The sequence below is a fragment of the Ruditapes philippinarum genome, unplaced genomic scaffold (genome assembly GCF_026571515.1).
Source record: "Ruditapes philippinarum isolate M1 unplaced genomic scaffold, ASM2657151v2 ctg277_1_1_1_1, whole genome shotgun sequence".
Classification (NCBI taxonomy): domain Eukaryota; kingdom Metazoa; phylum Mollusca; class Bivalvia; order Venerida; family Veneridae; genus Ruditapes; species Ruditapes philippinarum.
In genome coordinates this window covers 120,244-147,957 of record NW_026859416.1, presented here as the reverse complement: position 1 = coordinate 147,957, position 27,714 = coordinate 120,244, and the positions used below count along the sequence as shown (strand labels likewise).

General features: G+C 30.1%; 2 protein-coding genes across 2 annotated transcripts in view; one reads left to right on the top strand and one right to left on the bottom strand.

The window, feature by feature from the left end:
• Positions 1 to 435: 435 nt before the first annotated feature.
• LOC132756405 (microfibril-associated glycoprotein 4-like) lies at positions 436 to 7,549 on the bottom strand. The gene is made up of 9 exons (XM_060747474.1): positions 7,408 to 7,549; positions 7,107 to 7,277; positions 6,467 to 6,629; positions 5,259 to 5,369; positions 4,701 to 4,817; positions 4,171 to 4,307; positions 2,475 to 2,571; positions 1,678 to 1,839; positions 436 to 810 (listed from the first exon to the last, which is right to left on the bottom strand). Exons 2-9 carry the CDS (start codon positions 7,272 to 7,274, stop codon positions 560 to 562), a joined length of 1,206 nt encoding a protein of 401 aa, XP_060603457.1. The 5' UTR covers positions 7,275 to 7,277; positions 7,408 to 7,549; the 3' UTR covers positions 436 to 559.
• A 9,143-nt stretch (positions 7,550 to 16,692) lies between these two features.
• The window catches only part of LOC132756411 (uncharacterized), a 45,609-nt gene continuing 34,587 nt past the window's right edge, over positions 16,693 to 27,714 (top strand). The window contains exons 1-17 of the mRNA XM_060747481.1: positions 16,693 to 16,810; positions 16,978 to 17,077; positions 18,109 to 18,268; positions 18,414 to 18,574; positions 18,892 to 19,056; positions 19,586 to 19,742; positions 20,528 to 20,691; positions 20,876 to 21,032; positions 21,696 to 21,862; positions 22,082 to 22,240; positions 22,957 to 23,113; positions 23,312 to 23,469; positions 23,786 to 23,942; positions 24,125 to 24,285; positions 24,680 to 24,836; positions 25,211 to 25,371; positions 27,317 to 27,484. Of these exons, the coding sequence (XP_060603464.1) occupies positions 17,020 to 17,077; positions 18,109 to 18,268; positions 18,414 to 18,574; positions 18,892 to 19,056; positions 19,586 to 19,742; positions 20,528 to 20,691; positions 20,876 to 21,032; positions 21,696 to 21,862; positions 22,082 to 22,240; positions 22,957 to 23,113; positions 23,312 to 23,469; positions 23,786 to 23,942; positions 24,125 to 24,285; positions 24,680 to 24,836; positions 25,211 to 25,371; positions 27,317 to 27,484 (2,467 nt within the window). The 5' untranslated portion in view covers positions 16,693 to 16,810; positions 16,978 to 17,019. The remainder of the gene's footprint in view (positions 16,811 to 16,977; positions 17,078 to 18,108; positions 18,269 to 18,413; positions 18,575 to 18,891; positions 19,057 to 19,585; positions 19,743 to 20,527; positions 20,692 to 20,875; positions 21,033 to 21,695; positions 21,863 to 22,081; positions 22,241 to 22,956; positions 23,114 to 23,311; positions 23,470 to 23,785; positions 23,943 to 24,124; positions 24,286 to 24,679; positions 24,837 to 25,210; positions 25,372 to 27,316; positions 27,485 to 27,714) is intronic.

Here is a 27,714-nt window from a genome sequence, read left to right as displayed (position 1 = left end):
TATTCAATGTTTTATACTTGTTTCCGTGTCATAAAAGGCCTAAACACACCATCTCAATATCATAGGCAAACCGTTATATAGTTACAACACCAATTACTAAATAAATTTAAAAGTTGAAAAGGTATGACATCCGAATATTCCTTCTTTATAAATGACATATCCCTCTTATTATGTGGTTCTGTCTAAATCAGGGAAACATTTGAGAATGCTTATGAAAAATATACGAAGCACAGATTTAATTAGTATAAACTTCAAGTTCATGTTTATAAATACCAGCGTAAAGATTGTAATTGCTTATGCAAAAAGAAACATTTTTCAAAAACGAGGCTTCGTAGAGATGTCAAATTGACAAAATATTTTAAGGTGTATATTATATCAAAGCATATCTGTCCATGTATGTAATCATGTTTTACTATACACGAATTCAACACAATATCCTAAGGAAAAGTTGTTTTTTTTTTATTTTTTGTATCATGTTTAATACATTTGTAACAAAAAAAAAACTTTAACCAAACTGATGTATCACAACACAATTGTCGTATTTGCTCGGATATTAGCATTACAAACGTCGGAACATCATCTTCGATGATTTCAAGGATTCGTGGTCTTTAAATGCATAGTAATTCATTCCTAAGTAACCATGACTTGGTCCTGGTTTCAAATATATTCCATTCAAGTCGTTAGCGAATAAACAAAAATTATACCACCAACCACCACGATAATTTGGGACACAGTTAAACGAATACCCATTGTCGAATGTATGAAAGGGCTGACGGTTATTATAGTACGTCAGTCCATAATAGGCATCACCTACAAAGAGTAAAAAATATTTTATACACAATAATACGGTGTCCTATTTCGTTAACAAAATTTGGTTAACAATTTATTAATGAAATTATATTCATAAAATACATTGTAACAAACAAGTACGCTATGCGGAAAGTGTTCAAAGTTATGGTACAACTGTCTTTTAACTTTTACGATAAATTTTAAAAGAATCACAAGGAATTTTAAAACATGACAGTTACAATTCTTTTTATGAATCACCATTCGCCTATGTGTTCTCATATTAAACAAAATTACCGGTAAGGACGACATAAAAAACAACAAAACAAAACAAGACCGCAAAATTACTGAATTAAGTGGAAAAAAATTGTTTTGATGAGCGCTTTGATAGCCGCCGACGATATCTTATAAGAGCAATATTTTCAGAATTTATTTCTCGTTCAGTAAAAACTATTAATGCCCGCGGCATCGATTAATTTAGTTTGATAACTCGTTGAAAGTAGCATTCATTCATTCATTCATTTTATTCTCGTAGATTAACATTAACTGCTTTTAATGTACACTTGAGATGGCATGTTTAAGAAATTTTAAATGTCAACAAGATATGCACGTTAAACAGATGATGAAAATCATGAACTTGATTCTAAAATTGATCCTTATTTTTATCCGGTTATTTTTGTAATTGTATTTTATCCCAACACAGGTTTGTTTCTTTGTAAATCAGAAATATTTTACATTTTGTTTTAGCACCATATTATTTAAGCCTACATTTTAGTTACATAAATATGTTCATTCTGATCCCAATCTTGATCTGAAGTTTGTGAACACGGAGCCTTGAACTAAGTGTTTGTTGTGTTTGTCAGGTTATAGTATAAGAGGAATATTTCGTACCTGCAATGCCAGTTCCAGGGTCTATATGGAGTGCATACCCGGGAGATGAACCAAGATGGAAGTTTGAATAAACCTCGTAAGCACTGGAGTTATCTGCCGCTGTGAGATCTATTCTTAGTTCACTTGGTCCATTTGCGGCCATTTCTTCTATGTATTTTAATCCTTTAAATATATTTATAGTGTACATACAATTTATCTCTGAAGGTTCTATGATAAAAAATATATAATAATTTAATTTAATTGTTTGTTTTTAATTAACCATTTTGTCTCACAAAGCTGCTCACCATAAGAAACACTTTCTTTTACTAACTATCATAACATGTGAGAGTAAGGCACTGGTATACGCCTACATACTGGATAATACTTTAAATCAAATATACCAAATGTAACATTCCCTTTCTCCACCCATTCCGTTAAGTGTTATTTAAAAGGCCACCCATTTCGTCAAACGTTATTTGAAAGTTTAATATGTTCATCAGAATCGCAGTAGGGTTTTTGTAAAAGTGCGCTCAGTTACATCACGATTACATTCTACCGACACTTTCCATGCTGAAGTATTTTTTTGTAAATCTGCATCGCCTGTCAGTAGCAGCCATATTGAAAATTCGGATGACGTAATAACATGTTCCCGATTTAGAATAATCCGTTCAGTGCAAACCGGGAACCAAAAACACTATAAAAACAATTCCGAGTTTTGGCAAAAGTGATTACGGACTAACATGGAAAATTAATATTTACACGATATTATACAAAGTGTTATATATGGCTCATACCTTAACTATGCCTTATATGCTTACCAAGCCAAAATTCTCCCGAGTAGTTTCCAAATCCATTTGTATATTCTTTAAAATTTCGAGTGAAATTAACAGATCCATCGAAACGATTTTGAAAAACCTGTAATAAACTTGCAATATATAGGGAAATGCTGCTTCTTGCGTTTTATGTTTTCATTTTTGTATTAGTATTGCATGACCTAACAGGCTATCTTGTGTGATGAGTTTGCAGTGTAGCCAAGGAACCTTATTTATTAGGCACATTAGAAAATAGTTGGAATAATGCTTACTTTGCATTATATCTTTACAGATCGGACGGCCATTTCAGAGTCCAACCTATTTATTATTTGACAGATTGTAGAGGATAACCCTAGTAACATAACAATTGACATATGAATGTGCGGGTTTGAAAAGAATATATTATAAAGAACAAACAGACATTATAGCAGCAGATAAATCTTTTTGAAAATTTAACTATGTTGTCATATCTATGTAACATGATCATCTATTAACCATTGGCCTAATTTTAACCAAATTTTGCATAAACTTGGTAAAAATAATTGTTGAAAAATATAACCATTGTGTAACAATCATGACGCGTTACGGCCCTTTAATACAGGAACGCCATTTGCAGGTAAAAAGGTAAACAAAGGTAGACAACACGTTGCACTAAAACTATTTTTTAAGGCTAGTTTGCTATTATTTTGTTGTAAATAATAATGTGATCATTTCAGGTAATTTCAATGAAATGTACAAATAGCTTCTTGTCGTATTTTAAGTTAATTCGCCAATCATGAATAGCCGTAAGAGGGCGTTGTTGTGCAAAGCCTATATAAGCAGAGGTATTCAAGGTGAGTTTAGTTGTGTTGGTGAAAGTCAGATTGTCAACATCCAATCTTGGAGCTTCGAAGTTATACCTGCTATACATTGTCTTTTATCCGTGTTTGTTTGGGGACAACGCTACCGGGAGGATTGCAGGCTTTTATAAAGTAGAAAGTTAACCGGGTTGCAGGATGTGTGTTGGATAATTGTTTGGAGATAAATAAAGCAGAAACATAGAAAATACGAGCTTACTGGTAGTATAATAGGTAGGCAGCGAGACGTTATATGTTAGAAAGGCATCGAGACTAGGCATCGATACTTGGAAAATCTAGGATTTGGGATTGTTAACAATTATACCCAATTTGTGTATTGTTTATTTAATATTTGTTTAATTCAAGTTGGTTAATTTATATTACAATCATTTTGAAATCATTGGTCTTCAATCATTTAGGTAAGGAAACCTAGAGGAAAATTATAAATGTAATATATTGAATACAAATACGTATATTTAAGCTCGGTACACGTTAGAATTGTTAGTAAAGAATATGTTTAAATGTGAAAGTAAAAATAATACATATTTATTTAACTGTTATAATTATATGAGTCAAACGATTATTTGCTGAGGTAAAACATAAAAGTATTAGCCGAAAAGTGAAATAACCCAAGCTGAGCAAAAATTATATTGCCACTGAGTAACGTGTCTTCCGTAAAGATAACTGTAATATTATTTCATATTGGAAATATCTGATAAGTTCTGTTGCTGTTTTCTTACAATTGTATCATCAGTAATAGGATATGCTACCTTTATTTATTTAAATATGTTTCCTTATTTATATTTTATTAATGTTTGACTGTTTATTATTAATCTTGTGAAAACATGAAACATAATGTCACAAACCGTCCAGCCACCATTGTCTGTATCCATGTCACAGTATATTTCCTTAACCACTTTAGATCTCCAAAGTATGACGTTATAAACTCCACTCTTACTCGCATTATTTTTATGACGTATAGCGTAACAGTCCGTTACATTCACTAAAATAATAGAAATTATTTTTAGTGTTTTTTTGGGGGACAACCATGTGATGTACAGTAATTCAATTTAAGAAAGATGCAGCTACGAAGTTATTTGCGATGTTTTTTTTTTTTAAATCAATCCTCTTTTTGGAGACCTAGACATGCGCTTTAACTTACTCTGTAAAAAAACGCTCTCTGATCGACGCAAACAAGAGTCAGACAAGTGGGATTCGAAAGAGAATTAGAAAAAAAGTCATTTACATTTTGACTCAATGATCAAGATTGCCAATTCCTAACCTGCATCTCTTTACAAGATTTCAGCCTGAAGTCAAAATGTAAGGAAAATTACTGACCGAATAAGGGTACGCTCTAAGTACAATATAATACCAAAAGGATTGGAATAAAACTTACTAATGTCACACTTCCTTCCAACATAACCGTCGAAACAGTTGCATTTTAAACCATACATATCAATCATACATGTTCCATGACTGCACGGATTTGGATCGCACAAATTATTATCTAAAGCTAGAAAAGATATCTTAGAAAAATGTTTGAACAAACAAAACTATTAGGTCAATCAAAACTGTCAATATCAATATCTATTTTTTCGGAGTTGATTTCTTTAAATAACAATGATAAGTAGTAGTAAGTAGTATTCAATATTTCCATTGGCTTGCTTGAAAGAAATGATTATGTGTAGCATGTAAATAACGACATGTATAAATATATGAATATGAACAGAGAAAACGAGATAAATAACATGCTAACTAATTAATGTTCAGTTTCCTTCATTCTTAAACGTGCTGCTTTTTCCTTTAATTAGATAATAATATAAAAGCTACAAGTGACAAGTTTTTTATGAAACCATAATCAATACTATACTGCAATGTTATCATTACAAAGTAGCAATGAACAACTTTATAACGTTAATTGAATAAGTATAAATATTTAAACGTAAAGACATACATATATTACAGTATCGACCAGCGTAACCAGGTTGACATAAACAAATGAAGTCATGAAGAACATCGTAGCATTGACCGTGTACACATTGATTGGTCGCACAATGTGTTGTTTCTGTAAAGAAAGATATGACAGTTCTACAGACTGAAGAAAAATGCGAAAATAAATAAAATAAATACATATACTATTAGTTGTTATGTCAACATACTCGAATTTCCATCGATATGTTTGTATTTTATATTTTGAGTGGATAACTGATTTATTCGTGAGCATTATATCTGACAATTTTACAGTGAAAATTATGAAAATAAAATTTTTCACTTTTCAATGAAGACACTAAATATTAAGGAATTTGAACATGTGGTACCTAAATTTTATTTTTGCTTACAATTCCGAAATTGTCAGGGCTGCAAAAAGCAAAACTGAAATTGATAAATAACTTCAAACGTAAGAAAAAAGATGAAAATTACTACAATTCACTCAATTTACCAATCACCAAAATAATATGTTATCTATCATTTTTAATTTCATATTTAAAGTCTAAAAAATATACTTTCTTCCACATGTAAAACTGCTCTTAATGATATTTGGCATATTTAAGTACCATTCGAGCAATAATTGTAATGCAATACATAAAAGCAATGACAGCCATCAGCCTATTAAACATATTATTTGATGTTTTGGAAATTGTTTAGAAGAATAATTATATACATATAACATATAAAATTTCACTTAAGTGTTGTTACATCCTTAATTACAATTGTAGAAAGGATCTTTAAGCATAAAATAAATAAGAAAATATGTGTGTTTGTTGTGTGAGATGTTATTTTTTATTACATTCCGTGAACTTTAAAAACAGTGTTTTCACGCGTGGCAAGATAATTCTGTTTTTAAAAATCTTTTGATGAAATACATTTTCATCTTACGCAAAGTCAAACAAATATTCTCTATACATTTCCATATAAGCAGATTATGGTATGATATGATACATGTAATTTCCTTACTAAACAAATTATATGAAAATGCATTATGACGATGATATCACAGAAATGACTTAAATATTTTAGGAAAATCAAACTTGACAAAAATATACAGAGATTTTAAAAACAATAAAAGGATTTAAAAAGAGATTCCTGGGTTCTATGAAAATAGGTATTGTATCTGCTAACTATGTTGATATAGCATTTAAGAAAACAAATAAAAACAAGTACCACAGTTATTTTTAGAGCAAAACTCTACTCTGTCATTTGATCCTACACATATTGTCCATTGGCGACGGGGGAGGATTGGAACATGACCTTGTTTGAGACCGTACTCCACCACCACAAGTTGCACTACATGTACTCCAGTGTGTCCAGTCACTCCAACCACCATCTACAAAAAAATCGCAGAAATGATGTTGTATTATACAATTTATAGTTTGTTACTTTGTTTTCTTTGTTGTCAACACTAGATTCATAGCTAATCATATCGTTTTACAAGACTATGCTTTTTCAAAATGTATTGAATGACAAGCTCCATATTTTAAAAGTATCCATTAATATTTGTTCAACATAATGGTATATTAAAGCACCATTGTAATACTCATCCTGTTTACTTGTACAGTGTTTGCAAGTTATTATTTTATTATATGATTTTATAACAAAGCTAAACACACATAAGATATGATTTGTTTTGTCCAATTTAATTGACAATTTAAAATCGCTTTCTGTTCTAGTCCTTTAAGTATTACTTTGTTTCATGACACAATTTCATTAACGAAAATTGGATAGTCCAAGAGAACGGCAATCATTGCGATAAATGTTTATACATATTCAAATTTCAAAACAGTAACTAGTTGTTTTTACTCACTTGCACATGGTGCAGGCATGCACAGTTGTGAATCCGTGTTATCTCCGAAACAGTGGTTTCCAGCACGACTTGGCGGCGGATTAGAGCAGGTCCTTGTGCGACGCTGCATTCCCATGCCACACGTAACTGAACATGTACCCCATTGTGACCAATCACTCCATCCGCCATGCACTATGAATTGATCGAAAAAGTAATAATCTTATGAAAAAGGTTAATCATTATTTATTGAATTATATTTGAGCTTTTTTTACTTTTATCATTATGGAGAATACATAAACATTGATATTGGAATTGTAGTAACCTGGACATTGCTGATCTTTCCTGCAAACTTTTGTCACCATTCCGTCCCCAACACAGTCAAGACCGCCGTTTAGTGGTGCCGGATTCGTACAGGTCCTTGTTCTAGTCTAATGTCCGTTTTCACAGGTAACATCGCATTTGGACCAAGATGACCATAAAGTCCAGTTTCCATGAACTAAATAATGGAACAATAACTAGTTTTGAACAAATATTGATACAACAGTTTACTTAGTGGTTTGTTATTAATTTAAATGATATATGATTAGACGTTAGTGCTCCAATATAATAGAATTAATGTTTTAATTTCTCACGTCTAAAGAGAGGAAATACGAAATACGAGTATTCTTACAAAGAAAATTGAAAGGTAATGGCAAACCTACTGTAATTGCCAGTGACATAATCCTCATCTTAATCTCAGCACTTATGGAAAGGGTAATAATGAATATAACATCACGGATATAAAATTTAACTCGTGAAATCGCCAGGATGAGACATAAATGAAGTGCAAGACAAGATTAAAAAAATGCTTGCATCATTTTAAAACTAATGTTAATATGGTCATCCGAAAAGAAAAACTCAATACCCATACAAAGCCCACAGAATTTTGCGCAGACTTTTTTTGCATGTACAATGTCACTACAAATACTGAATAATGAGTTCAGTTGTGCACAATCTACAGATTCATCGTCCACACATTGATTGGCTGAAAAACACATGTTTCTTTTCAAATAATTACATACTGGCAAAAAAACAAGCACATCCGTGTCGTGATTTGTAGCAACAATATTTTTTATGCTAACATTTAAAAGAGTGCTAACTCTACATTATCGAACACGTTCGTTTCTGTAAGGGTAATATACCTACCTCCCAAAAGCTTACGTATTATTATTTTTATAGTTATCAGTGATCACTTTTGAAAACAGATTAAATATCTTTGTTTGGATATCATTGTTAAAGCATAAAATCATTTTGTTCCTTAAGTATATATTTTGTTTTATCTAACTGTGTTTTGAAATAAAAAAAGGCAAGGCAATAACCGCCGTATGTACAGCACAATTAATTATCTTGAAAACACATTTCATTAGTTATTGTTGCTATAATATCAATGGAAAGTCGAATAACCATTACAACAATTATATTATAGGAACAACAATAATACAAGAATAATAAAATAACAATGATGACTCCAACGACAAAAATAACATGACAAATGAAAACGTTTTTTTTCCTTACAACCAGGATGGTGGCAAAGAGCGGAGTTACAACGGTCGGTGGAGCAGCATTCGAAACATGATGACGTTTCCCTAGATACAAGATCTCTTCCAACAATTGTAGAAACTGCAGCATGCGAATCACAATCCTGAGAGGTTATATAAAGGAAGTAAAAAGAAGCAGCTGCCACAGCAACATAAGTAAAAGTATAAATATGATGCCGGATAGAATATATAATGATTTATTTATAACAGTCAAACTAGTAAAAATTAAAGAATCCGTTCATTAAAAGTTATAAATAATATCTCAATTTGTGAGACAAAACTGTATACTTTTGAATATTAACGTGATTGTTACTAAGAAAGTAGCAAATGCATTTTAAAACATGTTATAACAGATATTCTCTGTTGTTTGCCCACTTTGTTACGCGAGGATTCATATATATCTTAACCTCTCAGACTAGACACGTGCTAAAATTTAAAGTAAAAAAAAAAAAAAAAAAAAAATGAAAGTTACAGTAATATCTATTGAAATGTGCCACAAATTATACGATTTCTGCATACATTATAACAACAACTAATGCTACAATGACTTTTATGATATTGGGTAAAATGATTTCGTTGTTACATTGTATTTACATTTTTCAAAAATCATTCTCTTATTTGTGTTGGTCACACCAACGCTGTATAAATCATATAGCTTTACTGGTGGAGGCGGTGGAGGAATACCTCAGATGCCAATCTGCACATTAATTCAGGCTTTAGCGGGCACCTGACTAGAACCAAGCTAGCTGGATAGCACACACAAATAAAAGTTAATGATAACACCGGAATAAACTTTGGATTAAGTACTTTTGGATTATCACTGGACAAGAGGATTACCTTATTGTTTACACATCCAAGAGTGTGACGTCCGGAAGTAATATTGTGATTACATGACTGAAATGCAAATGTTATGTTCATTGTTATTTCACAAAGAAAACGAAGATTCTACTAAAAGGTTAAAATAATAAATAAAGTACAACGTCATTTTTCATTCCATAAAGAAAAATAATTCAACGAACAAAAGTAAATGTGTCAATGTTTTTGTTTTCTTAACCGAGCATTACTCATTACATCGACAGTCCATTATCTGTTTGATACAAGCAAACCTATTGAAAGTAATATACATTTACTATTATTATATTTGTTCTGTAAATATTGGCACAATACATGATGTACATGTATTACTTTTTTCTATTTGCCTTGTATTTTGATAGAAATCAACATGTCAATTTCACATTAAGCTTGTTTTATCTATATTTCTACGTTATTATCTTATATCGTACGTGGAACAAATTTGTTTTTGTCAGGTAGGCGTCTGAAATCCTCCCTAGCGCAGGCAAGGTTACTTTTTGTTTACCAATTCGTTTATTATAATGTGTCATTTTTATACCATTCGACTGGTATGTAAGGCTCCCACGTTTACAATTTTTGTAAACGTTTACACGATTGCTAATAACCGAAACGATACCGTTTAAACGGTGGTACCTCTATGTACTATATACACCATATATATATGTCGCCAAATGATGTCTTTCTTTCTATTTTTTACACATGTACAAATAAAGAATGTTCCGGGCTAATCACGATTGAGTCAGCACACACTTTCTGCATTGTAACTCCATTTTTTACCAAAAATGTATTATGTCACGAGCAATTTTGCACCGTAATGCTGTGTGGAGGGTTGTAAACTCATATTTTCCGTTTGTTTACTTTGGAATAAACAACTAGAATTGATAAAATCCATGATTACAGGCAATGATTAAGAAATTTTGTAACACAATATGGTCATTTCGATTAAACGGTAAACAATATCGTAAACGTTCATGAATGAAAATCGAAACGAATCCGTTTAAACGTGTAATCGTGGGGGCCTTACAGTGGTATGCAATGATGTTTTTTACCTGGCCAGTTGAACATGGTGCTGTGGCATTGCATCGATCTATATTTGCAACATTTGAGCAACTATAGCACTCAAGAGATTCTAAAAATATCAATAATAAAACATTTTCAACCGGAAATATATCAATTTAAGTCCAAATATTACGAATAAACGACCATTGCGATTCGCAACATGTTTCCAAGTAGCCGTATGCACTATAGTAATATTAGAAATGTTGACATTTTCAAGGCAAAAGACTATTTTGGAATAGATTTGTTATATAAGATATTTTAACGATATTTTTGTTTACAATGACTTGTCTGACAGCTAGGAAAACAGACCGGACTTAGTTCATACATAAAATACCGCCGTAGACTTAGCCAGGCGTTAATTTGTGTAAAGATGACCTGAATGGATTGAAATAAATGAAAATAATCTTTTTAAAAGTTTCGTACAACGAATTGGATTTCATACGAACCTGAGTATCCAGCCAGAGTTACCAGGATAATCACATAAAGTGAGGCATCTGAAATAAAACAAAACATAAAAATAGTCTGTACCTTATATTTCTGTTGGAATATTACATATGTATGACCAAACCAAATACTGGTCGGATTTTTATACTATACTTGAATCCCTCAAAACTTAATCGCACTGCTCTTATGATGCAAGACAATTTATAACACATTTTCAGTTGTAAAAATGTAAACTTAAGTAGATGTTTTATTTAAAAAGAAAGTATGTATTCTTTAAGTGTTCTTATAAGTTCATCCCAAACACGCCTGAAATAAATAAAATCAGATAAAAATTATAAAATTTAACATTATTAAACTAAGATCACCACCATATAACATCATAATATTCACCCATAATTTGTCCGTTTCCGAACTACGACGTCTATAATAATTAACGATTTTGTAATAAGTCAATTTACTTTACGCTAAATTTTGAAATAAAGTGCTAATTTCCGTTTAAAGTTTTATGATAAAATATGACCGAGATGATTTTTATCTGCTCTTATCGTACGAGGCAGGTTCAAATATGAATAACAATATAGTTCCTTATCAAAAATGTCTGATCAAACCAACATGAACTTTCAGCTGAAAATAATTTTTGTCATACATAATGGACAGAATTCATATCATTATTTTAAAGGCTCAATTTAACCGAGCTTGCAACAATTTTAATTTTCTTGTTTTAGCCGTTCTTTAGGGATTCTGTTCTTTTCTTATTTTACTAAGTTTTTTTTTCATGTGTAATGAAAAGTTTCCTTTTATAAAACAAGCTACTTATTTAACATTGTTTTTGCATTGCAACAGTCAGTTCATGGCGTCTTTGGACGATTGGTTATAGTCGTTCACTTCAAACCACACACAATTTCGCCGCTGTGGGGTTTCGTACTGTAAGAGATTTTGGATAAAGATTTGCAGCTTTTCTAGCTGTTTTACGGATCTTTGATAATGCTAATCCTTCTCAGCCCTGAAGTAATCATAACCGAGTGAAAATAGTAAATTAAAAGTAAGGATCTTGATCTTGTTAACATATTCTTTTTAACGTATCTTTTTTATTTGTATATTTTCGTATACGAGAGGTAATCAGTAAGTTTATGGACTATTTATAAATTATAAAATTGTTACCCTTTACAGGTGCAAAATAGTATGTAACAATTTTCACGATTTGTCATTTATTAAATACAAAATTGTAACCCTTTACAGGTGCAAAATAGTGTGAAACAATTTTCACGATTTGCCATTTATTAATTATAAAATTGTTACCCTTAACAGGTGGAAATATTATGAAACAATATTGACGATTTGCCATTTTTCCATGACATAACATTTAGACTATACATGAAACGTTTCAGGCAATAACAAAAGTACAGTAATTTTACCCCAAACACACAGGTACACAACAAGTACCATAATATATTTAATCACTGGTTGAAAATGCAAAACAAAATTCACCGAGTTAAAGAAACAAGCGATTTACATAGTTCCCTGTATGATAAAATAAAATATAAATTTTAGCCAAACTGGTGACAAGATGTTATGCAAATAAATATCTCATTAAACCAAATCTCGGACAAGATTTATTATAACAGTTCATACTCGTACATTGTAAAGGAACCATCGCAAATTTCAACTGATAACAAGTTCAATTGGTAAAAAAATCATGTGTTTGTCTTAAATATGCATATAATTTGATAGCATGTTTAAAAATACTAATAAAAAGATTTAAAAACGTAAAAGTAAAGTTTTATTCTGCCTTTCTTTTCCTTGCGAAAACTTGGGCTAACGTGTGTTTAAAAAAATCATTTTACTTGTCTATGATGATAGTCTGAAGTGTTGTTACAATACCACGGTCCTCTTATTACAACTAACCAGTACGGAAACTGGCGTAATAACAAAAAAAGAATTTGAATCTACATTTATACTTGAAATATGAACAATATATCATATACATGTATTATTATAGAAGTTATTACATATAGAATGATTATACTGTTTTATGCACTGAAGCTACCATATACACGATATAACTATACGGAAAACGTACATGTATGCATACTGTATGTGATGTTTAATATTACGTCAGCTCTAGTACATCAAACATGATGATATTCAATAAAACAATAAAAAAGAACATAAATTATAAAAAGTTATTTTTCAATATCCTTCTAGATTTTGGCTGCACAGAGTCTGAGCAAATAAAAACCTCTATCTGTGACACATGGCGTATATTTTAGCAAACGATTCATTTTGTGTTTATATTTGATATAAATATTACCCGTTTTTCTTTACATCATTGGCTCGTCATGTTTCAATGATTTGCTATAAAAAGCAACTACCCCCTTTTATATTGATATGAAATACAATTTTAAACGAGTAATATATTATAGTTCAACAGTTATATGATATGATATATGTATTATAAATTTTGTTAAAGCAAATTTTGTTATACAAATCACTAAATAGTCATTTAATTGTGTTTCTTCGGCGATATGCATTTAATGTTTTCATTAAGATATTTCAATAGTTTAAACTCCTTTATTCTTATTGCGTAATCCATAAGGTCAAAACCTTTTTCCTATTAAGTAATAAACGAGTGGTTAACGCGTCAGGCTAGTAATCTAGTGACCGCTAGTCGCATGTGTTCAAACCCCGTGAGAGGAAAGTCGTTGTTTCAATGAGCAAGAAACTTTACACTCATTGCTAAGTACTGGTTGGTTCCAGGAACAGATTCGAAAGTGTGTCTATAACATTATAGCTTCCTACATAATCGAACTAAAATATTTTTTTATAAACCAATGTAATAAGAGCAATTTTAGTCTATATTCATTGTAGTGCAAGAAAAAGACACACATTCAGAAGTTGACGGCCTCGCTTATGCTGCACAAAACAGTAAATCAAGTTTGAAGTCATTATTGTGGAAAAGTACAATTTTAGAGAAATTATAATATTTGAATCGCCGAATATGTTATTTAGAACTAAACGAAACAATTACCTTTTCATGTAAATTTACCATTTACAGCCAATAAAAATTCAAACGTACATAAAAAATAGTTCGCCAGAGCATACAATTAGCAATTATAAAATTAACATAAATAATACCTATTGTTATAGCAAATATGGTCTTAAAGTTTAATTAAAGAGTGTCCCGATAAAATAGTTTTATGACAGTCTGAGTAAACGTTGCTACGGTTACCGTTGCCAAGGATAATTAACCTTTTAAATGTTTGTAGATGCAAAGTAATGGCTTAAACATTTATTTTCATACACAGTAGTCGATTGTCATGGAAACTGACAAATCTCAATGTAATTCCGGAAATATAACTCTATACCATTGACCTTGTCGGCCACCCGAAAGATTATTAAAACTATTTTGCAAACGATTTAAGCCAATAGAAATAGAAATGTAAAAATAAAAAAATGCACACTGTCATACTTAAATCATATATTAAATAATTTTTCTTCTTTATTTCCTATTTGTATTATTTTTTTTTGTCTTAATACAAATAAGGAATAAAATAAACTTTAAACTTAAACGTAAAATATTTAATTTTGTATTATATAGCTGGTACTTAAATTTGAAAAAAATGGTTGATCTTTTTGACAAATGTCAAGAGAGTAAAAAGGGAGAATTTCTGAAGTTAATTGCCCTTTTTATATGACAGTATCTGTGATTGCAATAAAATATTTATCATTTTATAGAGAGCACATTAAAAATGGCAATTTTTTATTTTTTTTATTTTCATACTTCAACCTTCTTTTTGGAAAGCTTTATTGCAGCTTGTATAAAAGCATTATTTGTATTGTCCTAAATGAGAATAAAAATGAATTATCTTAACCGATTTTTGTTTACATATTAACAAACACATTAAGGTTATAGCAAACTTCCTCATTGAGTATGACGTTGCAAGATTATTCATATTACTGTTTTATATCAATGCTGTGCTTCTCATTTGCTGTTCAAGATTAAAACAGTGTTAAGTAAATAACCAAGACGGCTGTTTATACTCAAGAAGATAAATAAGGACTTGTTTTATTCTTAAGACTTCCTAGTTGAGACATTACGAAATAAGTGTAAGATACTTACACTTTTTAAATTGTACTTAAACTAGATTTACGATATACACAATGCAATAAAAAGAAAATATTTTATGTGAAAAACACTTTAATAAAAAAAAAAATCAGTTTCAAAATTTCAAGTGAAGTCAAACTGAAGAGCGAAAGACATGTGACATCAAGACGGTAATTTTATTTTCATAAAAACTTAACTCCCGATATATTTTCATCAGTTTTTGTCGTTTACTGCATTTTCAAAATAGAGAACATAAGGATCCCTAAAGAAAGTCCAACACAACATAATTGAAAATGTTGCAGGCTCGGTTTGATTGAGCCTGTTCATGGACGGTACTGTAAAGTGCAATCTACCGTCCACGCCCCCTAGCACCAGCTTCAGCAACATTCAACATTTAACATGAACTGGTACAATTTTGATTTTTGAAACATTTAAAGTTTAATGTAGCTAATATCAATCTTACTGATATAATCAATTTTAAAGTAACTTATGTCATACTTGATTTTTTAACCTACCACAAATATAATTGTTTTTAATGTAGCTCATGTCATAATTGATATCAAACTTACTTACACAATCAATTTTAAAGTAGCTTATTTCATACTTGATTTTTAACTTACCACAAATATAATTGATTTTAATGTAGCTAATGACATACTTGATTTCAATATTACTGATATAATAATAATCAATTTTAAAGTAACTAGTGCCATACTTGATTTTTAAACTTACCACAAATATAAAAAATGTTAATGTAGCTAATGGCATTACTTTTTTACTAACCACTTATATAATTAATTTTAATGTAGCTAATGTCAAACGAGATTTAAAGCTATTCAATTGTATTAACACAGCTAAGTGTACCTCTACCATTCTGGACAGTTCGATTGTGATTGACAATTGTCATAAATTGTTTTTCACTTAAAAGCCTTTTCAATGAAGCAAATGTCAGGCTAAATATTACTCTAACTATTGACATGATTGACTCAACCATGCAGGATTTTAACCTAGCTAAGGGAATGCGAAAATGATATTTTATTTCGATCTATTTAGAGGCATAATCAACTATAACATTCTTAACATTCAACTGGCCATTGACATATTTCATTTTATTCTGATCGCCATGACGTCCTGAGAGATATTTACGTAGTTAAATTATTTATTAAAACGTTATAAAAGCATTTATGTCTGAATTTATGAATTAAACTTAAAAAATCAATGTACGTTTTTGCTCAGATAACAAAAAGCATCAGCAGCAACAACAACAACAGAACCGTCCCCACGACAAAAAAAAACAACAAAAAACACACACAAAAAAACACACACAAAAAAAACAACACAAAAAAACACACTAGTTTTCAATAACAAAAAGGATTAACTAAGTTTACTGAACAGCTTATGTTGAACAAACAAAACATGTTTTATTGCAAATCAAAACGACAATTCAAATATTTTTATAACAAAGATATATGCTACATGAGTATTTTATGACAAATAAGGCTGAAGTGGAGTCATTTAAAACACGTATAATATGTATAATATGTTGCCACTTATTGTGGAAAATTTATAATATCGTGGGGATACCTGCTTGAAAACAGCTCAAATGGACTCGTTAATTGGAGTATATATAGAATGTCGCGCATGCGACAACAACAGAACGATCTGAACAATCTATGTAGCAGTACAATGTTTGCTTAAAATTGTTTTTAATTGTATAAATTATTTAAATAACATATTTTAGAATAAATGTTTTTAAATTCATTTTTGGAATATGTAAAGTGGCATAATGGAATACATAAATATTAAATGAAAATATATTCAGTTTGTTTTATTTCTGTTGCTTTTCTTTCTTCAGATATGTCCTTTTCCGATGTGATTCATTGTGACTAATATAAAGATGAGTTTAAGAGAGGCTGTAGCTCTATTGTTGATATTCTATTTGGCACAGGTGGACGGTAAGTGTACCATATTATATTAGCTGGAAGTTTTATTATTATCTAAAATCGTAATTATATAAAGATAATTTTAGATAGGAATGAATTGTTGTGATATTCTAATTATAATCAGGGCAAATGAAAGTCATGGTTTTCGTCTATTTCTTAAAAAAATGTCCCAATTAACCAAAAGCGCTTCTTAATCTATAGTTAATTAATTGTATTTCATTGTGTTTATAAAATGGTTACTGGCACATATATTTTTATGTTAACTTATGAATTAATTTCTATTGTAAAAAAATATTTTTGTTCATGGAAATGCGATACAATTTTATGTCCGGTAGTCTCAATGTATATTTAATATAATACCTGCCAGTGTTCGAAATAGGTTTTACATTTTCATCGCCAAGTAACATCATTGTGGTTAATATACATTGCAAACAAAGAGACTGTTTTACAGTATTTGAGCATCCCGCTATATGCCGTATTCCGGTACATCCCGGACGGGCGTCTGAAATATTAAGAAAAAAAAGCCCTTTAAACGTCAAATTCGACTCCTTTTACCGATTTAAAAACGGTTATGAATTAGACAAAAATAGGAATCACCGCAAATTGTTATACTTTGATCATAATTTCTGCCATTCGTCTGCTCAAACACTCTGAGGAGTTAAAACAAATTAGAGTTTATTATACATACATATTTTCATTGTACATGAAAGAAGATTGTTTCAAGCAAAACCTGACGGTGTCCGAAAAAGGTTTTACATTTTCATCGCCAAGTAACATTTTTGTGGTAAATATATACTTTGCAAACAATGAGACGATTTTAATCTACGTGTTGAAATGTTTATTTGCATCACTCAATATATACATTTTGCTCAAATTAACAACTATATTTTGTTTGAACATTTCATTATTGGTATGGATTTATTTATTTTAAGTCATGAGAAACGGTATCTAGACAAAGACGTTTTTCCTCCAATCATTACATGGAATGCCTATCAGGAATGATATTCAGTTTCATTTCCAGTTATATTGATTTCTCATTTCAGGAAATTCCGTGTTAAATGTTACGGGTATTAGACTACCAGGAGGAAGTGGGACATATGAAGGACGTGTGGAAGTAAATGTGAATGGTGTTTGGGGAACAATATGTCACAATTCGTTTGATATGAGAGACGCTAGAGTTTTGTGTAGAATGATGGGACTATCGTATGTATTGATTTTTTTCCATTTATTTTTATCCAAGCAAATTTTATAAAAACATTGGGGTAATCAGTATGTGTAAGCTTTTAGTAAGAATTTCACTATTAAAATCAGTATATGGAATACTTTTAAAAATAATATTTATATACAGAGCGACAACATTTTTCACCGGAGCACATTTTGGACAAGGCATTGGTCAAATATTTGCACAAGAGCTCAGATGTGGCGGACATGAACATCATATAAACCAATGTTCTTTTGTTTCTAACGTGCATTGCACACATAGCTCCGATGTAGGAATCATGTGCACAGGTTTGATATTGACCTACTTAGTGTTTTAGTGTATTTTTATACTCATGCGTTTGCACTGACCGAATAGCCGTATTCCTGAAAAACATTAATTTATAGTTGAGAATTCAAATGCGTACCTTTTGAAAAGCTTATCTTAATTTTGAAAACAGAATTAACAATTTATTTGTAAATGTTACAACTGTTGTATGAGATCCTTTGAAATAAAAATTCCAACAACAAGAAAAATATAAAGAATATAAGCTCATCCAAACAACTCATATAATTAAACATAAATTATAAGTTAGTCTCTAACTACACATGTATTTCTCTTCTGAAAGGCTGTGGAGAAATAGGTATTACAAATGGAAAGGTAGAGACCATATCTGCCAATGGTACAGTGTTGTCAATATCTTGTTATTCCGGGTATTCTTCAAATACAAACATGTCTTCGTGTTTGAGTAATGGAACTTGGTCTGTATCTAAGATAACCTGCATATCATCAGGTATGTCATGAGTTTGGAAGTTATAAAGCCTTAGCAATTATAATTTTGATCAGTGTTTTGACTGTTTTTGTTCAATGATGTAGATAGATATTGTAATTAAATTTTAAAACAACTTTTGTTAACGTTGAGAACAATATTATTTTCTGCTATGTATGTATGCTTTCTGTCTATATATTTAAAGGTTATGTTGATTCTTTATATTTACCCATTTATAAGGTTTAGTTATCCTATCTAAAGTAAGCCTGCCTACTTCAAACATATCTCTTCTTACAATAATGTTTTGTAACTTCAGCCATTGTAGCTAAGTAAATTTATTTGTAATTGCAGTTATACGAATCATCCGAATATTACCTTTTAGGTTATTTTTATTCTCAAATGTCAATATATAATTATTAACCTAGACTGTAAATTGTTTATCAAGTATAAGGGAAAGGTTTTAACAAAGGATGGTAAGTTATCGGGCCATTTGTTTTAAGTGATATATGTTATATATTTTTTGTGTGAAAAATACCTCTTTTAAATTATACAGGTTACCCATTAAATATATCTGGATTAAGATTAGCAAACGGCGTAGGTTTCCATGATGGTCGTATAGAGATTCTTGTTAATGGTGTTTGGGGAACGATATGTGGTAACTCATTTTCAACTAATGAAGCTGATGCATTATGCAAAATGTTGGAATTTAGGTATGTTATGTTTCTTCAACTTTGTAAAAAGCATTTCATTTAATCTTCTGCAATTGATTTAAATTTATAACTTCTAACTTCTTAACTATGATAATTTTATGTAAAAATAAATAAACAATTTTGTTCTAAATATAGAAAATTGATAAGTTAGCTAAACCATTTCTTTAAGTTCTTGTGTAAACGAGTTGTTATCACATTTGAGTCCTTTTCCTGGTACTAACATATTTCAAAAACATGGTCGCAACACAAATAGGACACAAAACACTTAACCACCTGCAGGTTGCTCCCAAATCAAAGATTAATTACTTGCTTTTCTGTCATCTGTTCATTATATACACGACCTTTAGCTCTCCTAAATAATATCATTGAGTTGTCATCAAAGTAAAATGTCAAAATGAAGTCCAATAACTACCATAAAGTTTTAACTAAAAACCTGGGTTAACAAACATTGCATCAGAAGGTTAGAAAGATTTATTTTAGAACTGATAGAAATATATAAACATTTTTTATAATAAAAAAATAAATATATATATTATGAATCTTAAAACAAACATTCCTTTGCTTTTTTCGTTTAAATGAAAATGGCATTCTTTATTACTCTATTAATTTTGTTTAAAATCAAACCATATTTTCAACATCTAGTTTAAAACTGTGTAATAAATTTACAAATCATGTTTTCACAGTATGGAAAGATATAGCTTTCATTATTATAGTTATTCATAATTGATGCGGAAAGGACCGGTACATTTGAGTGACCTAGACTTATATTTTTGTTTTTATTTTAGTGGCAGATTTAGACACTCTTATTATAGTTATCCATATGGGATGGGACAAGGGCCGATATATCTGAGTAACCTTGATTGTTCAGGCACGGAAACGCACATCAATAACTGTACATATACAGTAAACCACTCGTGTCCTCATTATTATGACGCTTCTGTAGTATGTAGTAAGTAAAATCTTTTTAAACTATCGCTATTACAATAAATAATTTATTAGCCATCAATTATAGACATGAATAATATTTGTCGTAATTAAGCTCTACTTATGATTAAATTCAAACATACAAAATGTTACCAGTCTCGATCTTTATTTCATGATACAAATTACTTAATTTCCATGCATTATTTTAGGGTATACCCGAAACGTCACGGATATTCGTCTAGTAAATGGAACTGGGCAATATGACGGCCGATTGGAAATTAAAATGAATAACACCTTTGGAACTATTTGCAATAGATACTTCGACAAATACGACGGTGCTGTACTCTGCAAGATGCTAAATCTGAAGTAAATATAACCATTTTTTTATTAAATGGCAATAAAAGTAAACATTCAGAAGAAGAAATTAAAGAAATAGCAATTCAATTATTAACAGCTATCTGCTTAAAATATAAACTGATTAAGAATAAAGGCACTTTGAAATCATTAAACAAATGTTAATATATCTAAAGTCATGTTAGAAGGTGCAAATAATATAAACTAGACATATATATATATATATATATATATATATATATATATATATATATATATATATATATATATATATATATATATATATATATATATATATATATATATATATATATATATATATATATATATATAATATACATATATATATATATATATATATATATATATATATATATATATAATATATATATATATATATATATATATATATATATATATATATATATTGTTTCACCCAATGATCAACGGCTGCTTAGAGTGAATTAAAACAAGATATTTTCATTAGGCTTGAACAGGCCAAAACAATAATCTGAAACGTTAAAGGAGAGTGATAAGTAGAGATGTTGAGTTACTTAAGAGATAAATCAAATATAAAATACTTTTGACATGCATGAAAGAAATAGTTCAATATATGTGTGTTAGTCTAATTAAATATATTATGTTTTTGCTTTAAAATGGAACTTATAACTATAGGTATACACACCACTTCACAACTGCTTTATATGGGAGCGGCACTGGTCCGATATACATAGAACGATTATTTTGCTCAAGCAGTCATAATCATATAAATGACTGCTCTTTCTACCCAGCTGATCGTTATAACTGTGCCAACAATAGGATTCTATCATTAGTATGCACGGGTACATTATTTCATTATTTTAGATTTAGATACCATTTATTAAATTTTCTGTACATTTGTATAATTGTTTGAGTTCTATGTAAGAAAATAGAAATCGCGTTTCGTGTTCTGTCTGTTACCTGCATTTTACTTATTGATTAATTTTTACAATTGTGTGTAGAAAATTAATTGTGTTTTACATACGACATGTTTATCATGCTGTTTCCTTAAATATTTTTAGAATGCGGTGTCCCTGATATAGGAAACGCTGTTGTATCATCATTTAATGGTACAGTCCTGCTAGCGACTTGTGCAAGTGGTTACGTTCCAGATACAATAAGATTACAATGCCTAGAAAACGGAACATGGATACGGGACGACAGATGCAAACTTCCTTACGGTTAATGTGATCTTATTTATTTCTTTATAGTGCTCAAGAGTAAATACACGATTTTTAAAGGCGTAATACTCCTCAGTAATGCTACCAGTAATTAAAAAAAACGTATATTTCTTTTGCCATCTTGTTACGGTTTTAAAAATCAATACTGATTACTGATTTGCCATGTACATTGACTATCTTTTGCAACTTTAATATTTTTATTTAATATTTTGTATGAAGTCAAAATACCACTTTATTTACCTTTTGCTACTTTTATGGTACATAACTGAACGTTCAGCCCTAATCTCTGCAGAAACATTGTTGCAGTAAATCTTTTGTTAAATATTAACATATAACATGCTCAAGTTCATTATTCAAACACTGTTTAACACATGTTTGACATTAAAAATCAACTACGTCCGAGACATAATGTTTTAAATGATGATTAATTATGCAGTTATTGTAAATAACTCCAGTGTTAACTAGGTTAAACTAGTATAATATATATTACCAAACTTTATGTTTGGTTCCAGCAAATAGAATGTTCATTACGATAAATCAACACACGTTTGAATATCTAACCAATCGAAAATTTGTTTTTACACTTTCGTTTTAAAACATTTATAGGTCTTTACACAGAGTTAAATATGGACAGATAGTTGCCTGCTTAGAAAGCCAGCGGATTTTATAATTTGTTCAGTCGTATGTTTTGTTAATCCATTCAATTATGTTTTCAGATTTTCCACTTAATATAACAGACGTTCGTCTCATTAACGGTTATGGGTCATACGAGGGAGTTGTACAGTTTAAAGTAAATAATCAATGGGGATATGTTTGCTACAACGACTTTGGTGACCCTGCTGCGAAAGTAGTGTGCAGTATGTTGGGTTATCAGTAAGTAACACATCTTAGTCTGAATGATTTCTATTGGTATTCTAATTTTGGTTTGTATATTTTGAATACCGTTATCAAAATTCCATTACAACTCATAAATGATTCAGTATGTTATACTTGTAAATCGATATCAAGATACTTTTCTTATGTAAGTGAATTGAGATCTTGTATTAATAAAATCATATTTAAATAACTTAGGTTTGTGAGGAAAAATGTATGGTCAACCAGTACTAAAAGGTACCCAGAATATATCGATCAGCCCAAGTGCAATGGCACAGAATCACATATCAACGAATGTACTTATACGATACCATATTCTTGCCCATCTGTTCGTTATGCTCACGTTGAGTGTACAGGTAAAATAACCTTAACCTACAGTTATAAAAATATTTACCGGAAATAAATGCGTTCTAGGACGACTCATAATACATGTTTAAACATGATTGGCATCACTGACTATTCAATTTCCCGAAAATAGAATGCATTCAAAGCAACATGACGCTTAAGTGTGACCATCTTCTGTCTTTAAAGTTTGGCTTAGTATCACTACTGAATGTAAGTAATATCATTAATTTTGCATGATTAATTCATATATATTTTTTTAGATTTTGTGTGATGAATAAATTGTTTGTTGAATAAATAAATATCAAATATTTGTCAATTTATTATCAGGTTATCAATTGAACATTTCTGGAATAAGACTGGCAGGGACTTCAGGACCTTATCATGGCCGTGTTGAAATAGAGGTTAATGGTACATGGGGAACAATATGTGATCGATACGTTTACGAAGACGAATCATATGCGATATGCCAAATGCTTGGTCTTGAGTTAGTATAGTAAACTCTGTTTTATCTTGGACAATTTCATGCATTTTCCATTACATATTTTCAACTAATTCTAATAAGACGCAATGACTTTATGTAGATATTCTGTTTTTCATATATCAAAGTATGGATAAACGTAATAACAACACACTTATTTCCTTAATGCCATAATTCTATATTTAAAGGAGTTACAACTATTACCACAATGCATATTATGGTGAGGGTAGCGGACCAGTTTACATTGACAAACTAGATTGTTATAGTCGGCAAAAACATATAAATGATTGCAGGTATGTTACGGAACATACTTGCCAACACAGAGACGATGTATCCGTGATGTGCTACGGTATGTAGAAAACTCAATTACTTTTCCCGTTCTGATATTGTTAATTATAATCATAGGATTGCTATATCTGCCAAACGAAGACATTCAAATACAGTCCGAAACAAAATACCACATCCATCAGCATTTCTTAGATCTAAGAGAAACCAATAAATCTATTGTACATTAAAAGATGTATTAACTTGCTATAAATATTCAAATATAACAATAAGACAAAGTTTTCATTTAAATTCGTTGTAAAGCAATGATATTTTTTAAAAAAAAGTGTTATGTTGTTGTTTAATAGCATTCTTGCTATGTTTAAACCGTTTGCACTATTTGCACAATTTGAACTTTTTCTATTATTTTTTTTTCAAAACAATGACATACGAGTACATAAAATCACATTTCAATAAAGGTCCGAAACTTAATATTACTGATGTGCGACTGGCCAATGGAACTGGACCTTTTGATGGTCGAGCTGAAATCAAGGTCAATGATACATGGGGCACTATCTGTGAAAACAACTTTAACATAAACGATGCTGATACATTTTGCAACATGCTTGGCCTGAAGTAAATATTTCTTTTGTAACTTTCGCTGAAAAAAGACGAGTCTTGGTTCGATAGTTGTCAAGTGTCGTGATACGAAACAAAATTGACTTTATCATTTTTTAAATAACAAGAAGTTTAATTTTCAAAGTATGTTTGCTTGTCTCAAATGGAAATTCTATGATTTAAAAGACATTAATTTGAAAAGGACGAAATAAAAGATTGAATTTCACGTTTGTATCATTGTGTAATTTTGTTAAATTTTGTTCAAATATATCATTTTTTTGCAACGTTTTTAACAAATGATATACATGTATAATACGGGAACATAATTTCATTATGCATTAATTATGAGTAAAAACATTTTAAGGCAAAAACATGTACTAATGAAATTATAGGGGCGCACAATATTTCACCGGTGCAACACACGGCGAAGGAACAGGTCCTGTGCATGTTGACGAATTATTTTGCAGTAGTAACGATATCAACCTGAGTGACTGTAGATATTTGTTTCGAAACATGTGCAAACACGACAGAGACGTGTCTGTAGTCTGTAATGGTATGTACTTGTTCTATTTGCAGTGATAGTTGGTTTGTTTAAAAATGAATATTAATTACTTGCTTTGGAGATGTTATCAGTTTGCTTTTTGAACAACAACAACAACAACAACAGGGGGAATCAACAAAAAGGCAAGGACAAGTACATTACAACAAATTTAAAGGACAATAAGCTTCATAAATAATTATTATCAAATTATTTAATAGAATAAACATTGTTTTTTGAGTTTCAATCGGAACAGAAAACCTTTGAATGTAAATTATTTGTGACTAAGTGATATATTCGTGTGCAGATAATTTTAAAGTTTTGTAGAAGCAATTGAAATTATGGATACCCGATCTTGCGGTATTTGTAGTCAATCTTTTTTATCATTAATCTAAATAATCGAACTGATCAAATTGCAATAAATTTTAGCATAATATATTTTCTTAATCTTTAACAAACATTTTGAATGTTTTCGACCAAAGTTTTATATTTCACATTTATTGCGGCACATCATAGAATGTTATATTTGCTCAACGTGTTCATTGATCGACAGGTGAAATATCAAAATATATGTCCCTTTATAACAGTATTTTGACATCATTATTTGCTATCAGTATTAAGCTTTAAGTACCATTATGATCTTACAAAAATACTCATGCAAAAGTAGGTCTTCTTTGACAAGTGGTTGATTTAAAATAGGGCGAACCTTTATAGATGTTTAAAAACTTCCTCCTATAAAATTCAAAATGACATAATCTCAGTGCTAGTGCAAATCCAGTTAAATAAACAAAATAAATCTTACAGCGATCATAAGTTGCCATTTCTTTCTTTTTATAGAAAGATGTATGCTAATAAATAATAGTCGATGACTACTTAAGAGAAAGCTAACTTATTTTACTGACATAAATGAAGACAAAAGGAAGTTCAAAAACAGTACAAACATTTTTATAAGACTTAAACAATCTAGGCCCTATATATTTCAATTTTAAACCAACTACACTTTAATTTCAAAATAGAACATAAATTTACTTGTTTTTGTGCTCTTATCAGTTTGCCTTGAACAACATAATCATCAACATCAACTACAACAAAAGTGGGGAATCAACAGCAGGGCAAAGACAATAAATCTTAAAGGACAAAGAACTTTAGAAATAATCATTATAAATTTATTTAATAGAGAAAACAAACATTGTAGTAATGATTTTAAACATGAAGATAAAATCTTTGAATATAAAGTAAATGTGACTTTGTCAAATGTTCGTGTGCATATATAATTTTCGATGACTACTTCAGAGAAAGATCAGATTGTACTGACATAAATCAAGATAAAAAACAGTTCATAAGGAATACACTACTTTTCATGAGACTTAAACAACACAGGTCCTAAATATTTCAATTTTAAACCAACTATACTTAACTTTCAAAATAAAACATAAATTAACCAGAAGAAATGTGAAGTGTACTTGTCGTAACAAAATTTGTTTTGATATCCGAAGAAGCAAATTTTCCCACATTCTATGATTTTGCTTTTTATCCAAATTGACGTTAGGCATAATGGTCTTAAATCTATGTAACAATTTATTTTTCTATATCAACTTAACTATGTCAACGCATCTTAGTATAAATGTATTATAAGCTCTCTTGTCTATCAATAACGCTGCTCAAAATTGTTCTGATATTCATTACACTATACCGTAATGTTTTTTTATACAATTTATGTTGTTAACACACCAGTAAATAATAACGAACATATTTTCTATGACATCTTTAAAATACTGTTTTATTTAATATTTCACTTTAACGCTTCTATCCTAAACCACTCATTCTCACAATGTTCTTCCTTTATTTTTTGTGTGTGAATGATCGTCATTTATTAGATAGTTCATTTAGTTTTAAAACAAAATAGAGATAAGGAACACTCAAACAGTTTGTGTTGGTAATTGATATATACATCATTCAGATTGTGGACAACCGGATATATACTACTGGGATGTTGGTTACTTTAGCTACAATGGAACAACACTTTATGCCGATTGTTCTTACTACAGAACATATATAGGAACGCTGAAAATGACATGTGATAACGTAACAAAATCATGGGTGACTGAAGGTGAATGTAAGGAATACAGTAAGTGATACCATATTTGGCGAATGATATTATGATGTGGTGCATATACTTCATTTATAGCTAATGACTGTAAAGACGGGGCTAAAAGGCCTTAGAACCACTTGCCCATCACAATTTTAGGTTACAATTTCGTTATGAACTTTGGATTTCTTAATGTTAGGAGTCTATGCAAAATGCTTACTGCAGGTCGGTGATTGATTTTCTTCCATTGCTAAAGCTGATAGATCATT